Source organism: Gobius niger (assembly GCF_951799975.1).
Source record: "Gobius niger genome assembly, chromosome: 11".
NCBI lineage: Eukaryota > Metazoa > Chordata > Actinopteri > Gobiiformes > Gobiidae > Gobius > Gobius niger.
The window spans coordinates 34,353,069-34,364,064 of NC_136862.1; the positions used below are offsets into that span (position 1 = coordinate 34,353,069).

General features: G+C 41.7%; 1 protein-coding gene across 1 annotated transcript; it reads left to right on the plus strand.

Moving 5' to 3' along the window:
* The first annotated feature begins 1,474 nt into the window (after positions 1-1,474).
* LOC306970416 (uncharacterized protein) lies at positions 1,475-9,134 on the plus strand. Its single transcript, XM_079566395.1, has 3 exons — positions 1,475-1,650; positions 7,569-7,686; positions 8,925-9,134. Exons 1-3 carry the CDS (start codon positions 1,576-1,578, stop codon positions 9,116-9,118), a joined length of 387 nt encoding a protein of 128 aa, XP_079422521.1. The 5' UTR covers positions 1,475-1,575; the 3' UTR covers positions 9,119-9,134.
* Positions 9,135-10,996: the final 1,862 nt, after the last annotated feature.

A 10,996-nucleotide genomic window follows, 5' to 3' on the forward strand; every position in this document is an offset into this window, starting at 1 on the left:
TAATGGGACTTCAGACCTCCCTAGAACGGTTTAAAAGCCTGGCTCCAAAGACTTCTTTCTTTTTCTAAAAATTGCAAGACCCATGTGACCACGCTGGCTGGGTGAAATATTTTGAACCATGCTGGTAATCGTTTTTCAGCCTGACAAAGTGGAATCCTTTTCAGTGCATTGACTGGATCCAGAACCTGTCAATCAAGCTCTGGAGCTCTGTGGATGCTCGGCGACCGGGACGGAAAGCACACAGCTTTCCCACAGTCCCATTGGATCTGCTCCAATGAGCCTTATTAGCCTATATTAATCAACCACATCTGAAATGAACATCTGTCTTCACGGTTCACGGTGTGTTTCCAAAGGCCATCGCTGCTGCGGACAAGCGCTCCGAGAGAAGAGATGAGGGCAGTTCCTGAGAGCATACAAGTATAAATAAAATGAAATTAAAGTAAAATGATCTCCATATTTTGTGCTTCTTTGTTCTCCTTCAGGTCATTTCAGGTGAAGAGGACTGAAGAGGTGTCATTAATGGACTAAAAGAGGCCAAACGATCCGTGTGAACGTCTTTCCGAGATGATGTAACGGTGCTGAGAAGTGCTTAATGTCCTTGTAATGGAGTCCAGGGTTGAAGTAGAGCCTTATTAGCTCATCAATCTTCAAGTTGTCATGAAACCTGCTTGAGCTGGACTCCCCTGGCGCTGGTCGGGTACTACAGGTTGTCCTATGCAAGATCACTATATAAATGTATATATTTTATATACATTTGTATTTTATACGGAACCGTCTTCCAATAGTGACAGCGTGAGGCAGTAAGGCTCGTGCTCGTCACCCTCGAGCATGTGACTGGGAGCTTGTGCTGTCCCTGTGAGTCTCACGCTCTTCACTGTCAGACCATCAGCCTGCGCACTGAGGTAAGGGGACGTTTTACATCAAATATACTATACTACAATGTCATCAAAGTTTTTTTTGTCAGCTCGTTGCTTTGGAGTTGGTTAAAATTGTCTTTTGGAGTAGCTACAGGATCAAACCTGCTGGGATCAATGTTAATTCCATTTGGACCAAGGTGCTTGAGCTGTGAGTGTAATAAGGTTTGAAATGCGAGACCTTTTTACTTGACCATAAACTGTTATTATTATTATTATCTCTGCTCCTTGTCCACAAACATGTTTCCTTGTTGTTGTGATGTGGTTGTCATGGAAACGCTTTACTGGATTACAAGAATGAGTCAGGACCAGGACCATGGCTCAGGCCTAGGCTTGTGCTAGTCACGTGACCAAAAATCCGTCACCACATTCCTGCCTCTGATTGGATCATACGTCTGTGACTGTGTCCATTGTCCCTCAATAAGGCCTCTGTCTCCTGACCCCCGGTCCTGGGACCGTCCTGCTTCAGTTCCGGCATTATCCCTGGTTTAGCTGTGGTTCAGTCTAGTCCTGGTTGGGACCTGGTTTAGCTGTGGTTCAGTCTAGTCCTGGTTGGGACCTGGTTTAACTGTGGTTCAGTCTAGTCCTGGTTGGGACCTGGTTTAGCTGTGGTTCAGTCTTGGTTTAGTCCTGGTTCAGTCCATTATCCTCTTCTCCTCAGATGGACCAGCCTCCTCCATATGCTCCAGCTCCGGGACCCGGATTTGGATCAGCTCCCGGTTTTCCAGGATACCAGGTCAGACCTAAAGTAATAAGTGCATCATCAGGACACACCTGGTCCAGATGTGTGAAGGCAGAGTTAGTGTTCATTGGTGACTTATTGTAAAGCGCTTTGGGCCTGATAAAGGTAAACAAGCACTTTCTAAGTTGAGTCCATTTACTATTTTTTGAAGTAACTTTACTCCTCTGAAAAAGTTGCTTGTTACATTATTATGTTTAAAAAAGCTTCAATTCACAAACTGAGCTAAATCCTAGAAACAACAGTAAAACAAGTAAAAGCAGCACCAACAACCAGCTGCTCTGAGCTTTATTTATGTCTTTCATTATAGAATCGCTTCTGTAAAGGTTTGGTTTAGCGTAAGTAACGTCACCAGTTTGTTTTGCATTTCCATGTATTTTATCTTTTTCAAATCTTCGCACATTGTGGCATCATTGCACATTGCGCCATCATTATATTTTGCGTTGTCATCGCATAATGCAACGTAATCCCTTACTGCGCCATCATTGCATATTGCACTGTCATCACATATTTCACCGTTATCGGATATTGCACTGTCATCACATGTTATATTGCGTAATGCAGCGTCATCACACAATGCAACAACATCAGGTTATCCGAAGTCATCACACATTTCACCGACATTGCACAATGTATCATGGCATATTGCGGCGTCATGGCGTAATGTGATGTCAACACATAATGCACCGTGATAGTTTATTGCGCCGTCATTGCACATGCTGCTCCGCTATCACATATTGCGCCTTCGTCGCATAATGCAGCGTCCTAACTCATTGTGCTGTCAACACTATTGAGCCATCATCACTTGATGCGCCGTCATTGCACATTGGCAGAGTCTGATTCACTTCAGTGCACTGCTGTTCACCCCGTGCTGAGGCTAAATCAGTGCATTTCCACTGAGCTTACGGCCGTGTCTGACCTCAGATCCAGATCTCTCGTTAGACTGCTTCACCTGGGTCGTAATGTGTCACTGGTAACACATTGTTGTCAGCACAGAGTGTAAAGTGAACCTATGTCATCTTTATCTGCCTCAAACTCAAATAGTGGCTATTTAGTATGACCAGTGACCCTCCATTATGTGCACGTTTATGTGGTGGCCCTCAGGCTGAAAATGTGATGTGTTGCAGACGTTACGTCACTCCTGGTTATGACGCGACAGCATCGTGTGGAGTGAATGAATAATACAGACAGATTTTAGAACCAATTGTTATTGCCATATTATTATACGGCTCGTCACAATACAAGTAGAACGCTCCATTGATTTGAATGGGATTTTCCAACGTAAAATAATGACCGCTGCCAATAGCAACGGAGTTGGTGCTTGTAATACAGGTCTTTCATATCACTCTGCACGTACGTACGTCGTACGTAGTAGCGGACACTATCTGTTTTCACGTCATGGCGACGTGAAAACAGGAAGTGACCTCCCTCTCTCCTGGTGCAGCTGAATTGTTTGCCTTTTTCAGTGAATTGTTTGCCTTTTTCAGCGAACCACAAAGTATCCAGAATACTTTTGTACGTCTTTACCGTGTTTTTGTGGAGGTTTGGTGGATTTGTTTACTTTGAGAGTCCAAAATGGTCCTGAAGAAAGCAGCTTTTTGAAGGTAAACAAACTGCTAGCTTATCAGCTAAACCCATTTGAGATCTACAAACATCTTCTTCTGAGACACTGAACAGTGAAGAGGCACCAAGAGCCCCCACACCTGCAGCACGGAGGAGGCGTCACAAGAGGAGCTACAGGCAACAACAAAAGGGACCAACGAGGAGATGGTGATAGACTGTGGAGGGAGCTGTGCAGGAGGAAGAGGAAGGACGAGGTGGAGCTGACCAGTGCAGGACACCACGCTCTGAGACGGGGACAAGCCCAGGAGGCGGTGCACCGTTTCAGATGATCAGAGGAGACAGAGGGCAGCTACAGTTTCTCCATCCTCCAAGGTCATGCGGGTGGAGCGGCTGAAGGACAACGAGATCATCGACCCGGCCGAGGACAGGAACTTCTACATCACCGTGGACACAACCTGATCATCAAGCAGGCGCGTCTGTCCCACACGGCCAACTACACCTGTGTGGCCAAGAACATCGTGGCCAAGCGCAAGAGCTCCACCGCCGTGGTCATCGTCTACGGATTTCCCATCAACCAGTGCTCCTCCTGTGACCAAAACAGGGAAGATGGCGGCCGCGACACAACCATCTTTCACCAAAGAAAAAAAACTGTGGAAAAAGAGTGGTGCGCACTGAATGGGTGCTGCTGCCGGATGCTCTCTCATCGAATGCAATTTCTCCATCTGTGAGATCAATAAAGTATCATCTTATCTTATCTTATCTCTGTCCCCGTCACTGCGAGAGAAGTCGGGGGAATTACTCGTGAAGTTAGCGTGAGTCTGACTTTCAACTTACCCAGAGATTCACCACCATTCCTCCAACTGCGCCTTCAACTAAGGAGCTAGGCTAGCTACTAGCCTTGCTGCTTCTAGCCTAGCAAAACGTTGCCGAGCAAACATTTGGAAAGTCATTAAATAACCCTTTCGACCTTCATAAAAGTGTACGAAGTTTAAGTTGTGTGTGTTCAGTTGGCAAATGGCCGTATAATAAGCGGGATAATGTAAAGAAGGCTGGTCATTATCGGGAAAATAAGAACCTTCAGGGCGAAACAAGACCGGTTCGTCCTGTCGGTGCTTATTTTCCCGATGATGACCAGCCTTCTTTACATTATCCCTTGCGTATTAGCCTTAGCCTTTGTCATTAGAAGGATCATCATGGTCAGTCCCACCACCGCTGCAGGCCACCACCACCGCTGCAGGCCACCTTCACCTCCTGAGGAGCAGCTTCAGTCAATCACAATCACAATCGTCTTTATTGCCATTGTTTGTAAACAGGTGAGACGTGCAACATTAAACATAGAAATATATAACACAGAGTGTAGATAAAAATAAGCTATAAACTTGAAACTATAAGGCTGTAGGGGCATGCATAAGAATATTAAAATAAATAAGATAAAAAAATAAGAGGTACAATATGGTCGACGACAACGATTGCCATAGAACAACAGGATTGCACTTACATATGGTGCATAAAGCAATAAAGTGATATAAAGTGATATAAAGTGATATAAAGTGATATAAAGTGATATAGTGATGTAAAGTGATATGAAGTGATATAAAGTGATAAAGTGATAAAGTGATATAAAGTGATGTAAAGTGATGTAAAGTGATGTAAAGTGATGTAAAGTGATGTAAAGTGATAAAGTGATGTAAAGTGATATAAAGTGATATAAAGTGATATAAAGTGATGAAGTGATGTAAAGTGATAAAGTGATAAAGTGATATAAAGTGATAAGTGATGTAAAGTGATAAAGTGATAAAGTGATGTAAAGTGATGTAAAGTGATGTAAAGTGATGTAAAGTGATGAAGTGATGTAAAGTGATAAAGTGATAAAGTGATAAAGTGATAAAGTGATGTAAAGTGATGTAAAGTGATGTAAAGTGATGTAAAGTGATATAAAGTGATGCAAAGTGATGTAAAGTGATGTAAAGTGATGTAAAGTGATGTAAAGTGATGTAAAGTGATGTAAAGTGATATAAAGTGATGTAAAGTGATGTAAAGTGATGTAAAGTGATGTAAAGTGATATAAAGTGATATAAAGTGATATAAAGTGATAAAGTGATGTAAAGTGATAAAGTGATGTAAAGTGATAAAGTGATAAAGTGATGTAAAGTGATGTAAAGGGATGTAAAGTGATAAAGTGATGTAAAGTGATATAAAGTGATAAAGTGATGTAAAGTGATAAAGTGATGTAAAGTGATAAAGTGATAAAGTGATGTAAAGGGATGTAAAGTGATGTAAAGTGATGTAAAGTGATAAAGTGATAAAGTGATGTAAAGTGATGTAAAGTGATAAAGTGATGTAAAGTGATGTAAAGTGATAAAGTGATGTAAAGTGATGTAAAGTGATGTAAAGTGATGTAAAGTGATATAAAGTGATATAGTGATGTAAAGTGATATAAAGTGATAAAGTGATGTAAAGTGATGTAAAGTGATGTAAAGTGATATAAAGTGATAAAGTGATGTAAAGTGATGTAAAGTGATGTAAAGTGATGTAAAGTGATATAAAGTGATAAAGTGATGTAAAGGGATGTAAAGGGATGTAAAGTGATGTAAAGTGATGTAAAGTGATGTAAAGTGATATAAAGTGATAAAGTGATATAAAGTAATGTAAAGTGATGTAAAGTGATGTAAAGTGATGTAAAGTGATGTAAAGTGATATAAAGTGATATAAAGTGATGTAAAGTGATATAAAGTGATGTAAAGTGATGTAAAGTGATGTAAAGTGATGTAAAGTGATGTAAAGTGATATAAAGTGATATAAAGTGATGTAAAGTGATATAAAGTGATGTAAAGTGATGTAAAGTGATGTAAAGTGATATAAAGTGATGTAAAGTGATGTAAAGTGATGTAAAGTGATATAAAGTGATATAAAGTGATGTAAAGTGATATAAAGTGATAAAGTGATATAAAGTAATGTAAAGTGATGTAAAGTGATGTAAAGTGATGTAAAGTGATGTAAAGTGATATAAAGTGATATAAAGTGATGAAGTGATGTAAAGTGATGTAAAGTGATGTAAAGTGATGTAAAGTGATATAAAGTGATATAGTGATGTAAAGTGATATAAAGTGATAAAGTGATGTAAAGTGATGTAAAGTGATGTAAAGTGATATAAAGTGATAAAGTGATGTAAAGTGATGTAAAGTGATGTAAAGTGATGTAAAGTGATATAAAGTGATAAAGTGATGTAAAGGGATGTAAAGGGATGTAAAGTGATGTAAAGTGATGTAAAGTGATGTAAAGTGATATAAAGTGATAAAGTGATATAAAGTAATGTAAAGTGATGTAAAGTGATGTAAAGTGATGTAAAGTGATGTAAAGTGATATAAAGTGATATAAAGTGATGTAAAGTGATATAAAGTGATGTAAAGTGATGTAAAGTGATGTAAAGTGATGTAAAGTGATGTAAAGTGATATAAAGTGATATAAAGTGATGTAAAGTGATATAAAGTGATGTAAAGTGATGTAAAGTGATGTAAAGTGATATAAAGTGATGTAAAGTGATGTAAAGTGATGTAAAGTGATATAAAGTGATATAAAGTGATGTAAAGTGATATAAAGTGATAAAGTGATATAAAGTAATGTAAAGTGATGTAAAGTGATGTAAAGTGATGTAAAGTGATGTAAAGTGATATAAAGTGATATAAAGTGATGAAGTGATGTAAAGTGATGTAAAGTGATGTACAGTGATGTAAAGTGATGTAAAGTGATGTAAAGTGATATAAAGTGATGTAAAGTGATATAAAGTGATGTAAAGTGATGTAAAGTGATGTAAAGTGATATAAAGTGATGTAAAGTGATGTAAAGTGATGTAAAGTGATGTAAAGTGATATAAAGTGATATAAAGTGATATAAAGTGATAAAGTGATGTAAAGTGATGTAAAGGGATGTAAAGGGATGTAAAGTGATATAAAGTGATAAAGTGATATAAAGTGATAAAGTGATGTAAAGTGATATAAAGTGATAAAGTGATATAAAGTGATAAAGTGATGTAAAGTGATATAAAGTGATATAAAGTGATGTAAAGTGATATAAAGTGATATAAAGTGATGTAAAGTGATATAAAGTGATATAAAGTGATATAAAGTGATAAAGTGATGTAAAGTGATATAAAGTGATAGTGGTGCAGTGGATCTAAGTGTGGACAGACCACATAGTGCAATAGAGCAGATTACAGTCTGTCCTGAGTTATTCGGTCTCTTTATCGACTGCTGTCTCTGTCCTCAGGAAGTCATTTGTCCCACAGGCCAGTCGATTGTTTGTATAATTCATAACACAATTTACTAAACTAATGTCTCTCTGTTTGTCTGCAGTCATACCCTGCACAGCCCTTCTATTACCAGGGCTCGGGCCCCCCAGGTCCCCCTGGGGCCCCTGGAGGCTCCTGGCCCTACAGCTCTGCCCCTGCTCAGGACATGCCCAAAAACACAGGTAACACTCACCGGATTAAGTCCTGTATTAAAACTTGGTCCAGCCTGTTTAATCCTAGTTTAGTCCCATTTAGCCTTGTTTAGCCTGTCTTAGTCCTTGTTTAGTCTGGTTTAGCATGGTTTTAGCCTTGTTTAGTCCTGGTTTGGCCTGGTTTTGCTTAGTTTAGCCTGGTTTAGACCTGTTTCATACTGATTTAGCCTTGTTTAGTCCTGGTATAGCCTGGTTTGACCTGGTTTAGACCTAGTTTAGTCCAGGTTAGCCTGGTTTAGCCTGGTTTAGACCTAGTTTAGTCCGGGTTAGCCTGGTTTAGCCTGGCTTAGACCTAGTTTAGTCCGGGTTAGCCTGGTTTAGCCAGGTTTAGACCTAGTTTAGTCCGGGTTAGCCTGGTTTAGCCGGGTTTAGACCTAGTTTAGTCCGAGTTAGCCTGGTTTAGACCTAGTTTAGTCCAGGTTAGCCTAGTTTAGACCTAGTTTAGACCTAGTTTAGTCCGGGTTAGCCTGGTTTAGACCTAGTTTAGTCCAGGTTAGCCTAGTTTAGACCTAGTTTAGACCTAGTTTAGTCCCGGTTAGCCGGGTTTAGGCCTAGTTTAGTCCGGGTTAGCCTGGTTTAGACCTAGTTTAGTCCAGGTTAGCCTAGTTTAGACCTAGTTTAGTACCGGTTAGCCGGGTTTAGACCTAGTTTAGTCCGGGTTAGCCTGGTTTAGACCTAGTTTAGACCTAGTTTAGTCCCGGTTAGCCGGGTTTAGCCCTAGTTTAGTCCCGGTTAGCCTAGTTTAGACCTAGTTTAGTCCGGGTTAGCCTGGTTTAGACCTAGTTTAGACCTAGTTTAGTCCCGGTTAGCCGGGTTTAGCCCTAGTTTAGTCCGGGTTAGCCTGGTTTAGACCTAGTTTAGTCCCGGTTAGCCTAGTTTAGACCTAGTTTAGTCCGGGTTAGCCTGGTTTAGACCTAGTTTAGACCTAGTTTAGTCCCGGTTAGCCGGGTTTAGCCCTAGTTTAGTCCGGGTTAGCCTGGTTTAGACCTAGTTTAGTCCGGGTTAGCCTGGTTTAGACCTAGTTTAGACCTAGTTTAGACCTAGTTTAGTCCGGGTTAGCCTGGTTTAGACCTAGTTTAGCCCTAGTTTAGTCCGGGTTAGCCTGGTTTGGACCTAGTTTAGTCCGGGTTAGCCTGGTTTAGACCTAGTTTAGTCCGGGTTAGCCTGGTTTGGCCTGGTCCAGCACTGATGTGATCCTCTCTCCTCAGTGTACCTGATGAAGCCGGAGGAGCGCCCGTCTCTTCCTGGGTTCAGCTCTGCTCTCTCCGGGCTCAGTCCTGCCTTCAGCCCTGGGTTGAGCCCTGGCTTTGGTCACGGGTTCGGGGGGGGGCTCAAGTCCTTTTTGGGGGCCTGTTCTGCCGCTCTTTGCTGCTGCTGCCTCTGGGACCTGCTCCACAGATGACCACATCATTCTGAAGCCTGACCAGTCACACATGTATGACCAAAGTCCAGTCCTTCTCACAACAACATACTTCATACTTTGTGTTGTTCATCTACTTCCTGTGCCTCAGATACTTTTACTTGAGTACAAAGTGCAGTACTTTTCCCACCACTGCTTAAAAAGTACCTTTAATGATTGAGACGTGATGAATGTTGAACCTGTGTTCTGCTTTGCCTGTGCTCTGTCACTGGGTGGCGCTGTTGTACAATAAATGGCTCTGGTTTTGTCCAGTTTTTCACTTTATCACTTTTTCCTGGCCTGACGTTTGTTTTGTCTTATTCATAAAGCCAACATTTCAGAGTGGTTATCCTCCTGTAACAGAGTGGTTATCCTCCTGTAACAGAGTGGTTATCCTCCTGTAGCAGAGTGGTTATCCTCCTGTAGCAGAGTGGTTATCCTCCTGTAACAGAGTGGTTATCCTCCTGTAACAGAGTGGTTATCCTCCTGTAGCAGAGTGGTTATCCTCCTGTAGCAGAGTGGTTATCCTCCTGTAGCAGAGTGGTTATCCTCCTGTAGCAGAGTGGTTATCCTCCTGTAGCAGAGTGGTTATCCTCCTGTAGCAGAGTGGTTATCCTCCTGTAACAGAGTGGTTATCCTCCTGTAACAGAGTGGTTATCCTCCTGTAACAGAGTGGTTATCCTCCTGTAACAGAGTGGTTATCCTCCTGTAGCAGAGTGGTTATCCTCCTGTAACAGAGTGGTTATCCTCCTGTAACAGAGTGGTTATCCTCCTGTAACAGAGTGGTTATCCTCCTGTAACAGAGTGGTTATCCTCCTGTAACAGAGTGGTTATCCTCCTGTAACAGAGTGGTTATCCTCCTGTAGCAGAGTGGTTATCCTCCTGTAGCAGAGTGGTTATCCTCCTGTAGCAGAGTGGTTATCCTCCTGTAGCAGAGTGGTTATCCTCCTGTAGCAGAGTGGTTATCCTCCTGTAGCAGAGTGGTTATCCTCCTGTAACAGAGTGGTTATCCTCCTGTAGCAGAGTGGTTATCCTCCTGTAGCAGAGTGGTTATCCTCCTGTAGCAGAGTGGTTATCCTCCTGTAACAGAGTGGTTATCCTCCTGTAACAGAGTGGTTATCCTCCTGTAGCAGAGTGGTTATCCTCCTGTAGCAGAGTGGTTATCCTCCTGTAACAGAGTGGTTATCCTCCTGTAACAGAGTGGTTATCCTCCTGTAGCAGAGTGGTTATCCTCCTGTAACAGAGTGGTTATCCTCCTGTAGCAGAGTGGTTATCCTCCTGTAACAGAGTGGTTATCCTCCTGTAACAGAGTGGTTATCCTCCTGTAGCAGAGTGGTTATCCTCCTGTAGCAGAGTGGTTATCCTCCTGTAGCAGAGTGGTTATCCTCCTGTAACAGAGTGGTTATCCTCCTGTAACAGAGTGGTTATCCTCCTGTAGCAGAGTGGTTATCCTCCTGTAGCAGAGTGGTTATCCTCCTGTAGCAGAGTGGTTATCCTCCTGTAGCAGAGTGGTTATCCTCCTGTAACAGAGTGGTTATCCTCCTGTAACAGAGTGGTTATCCTCCTGTAACAGAGTGGTTATCCTCCTGTAACAGAGTGGTTATCCTCCTGTAACAGAGTGGTTATCCTCCTGTAACAGAGTGGTTATCCTTCTGTAACAGAGTGGTTATCCTCCTGTAACAGAGTGGTTATCCTCCTGTAACAGAGTGGTTATCCTCCTGTAACAGAGTGGTTATCCTCCTGTAGCAGAGTGGTTATCCTCCTGTAACAGAGTGGTTATCCTCCTGTAACAGAGTGGTTGTCCTCCTGTAACAGAGTGGTTATCCTCCTGTAACAGAGTGGTTATCCTCCTGTAACAGAGTGGTTATCCTCCTGTAGCAG

Bases quoted from the DNA above. Each gene is read 5' to 3' on its own strand.
- LOC306970416 (XM_079566395.1), top strand. From the start codon at position 1,576: ATGGACCAGCCTCCTCCATATGCTCCAGCTCCGGGACCCGGATTTGGA. The intron at 1,651-7,568 runs GTCAGACCTAAA...GTTTGTCTGCAG, and splicing joins CCGGTTTTCCAGGATACCAG to TCATACCCTGCACAGCCCTT. The intron at 7,687-8,924 runs GTAACACTCACC...CTCTCTCCTCAG, and splicing joins GGACATGCCCAAAAACACAG to TGTACCTGATGAAGCCGGAG.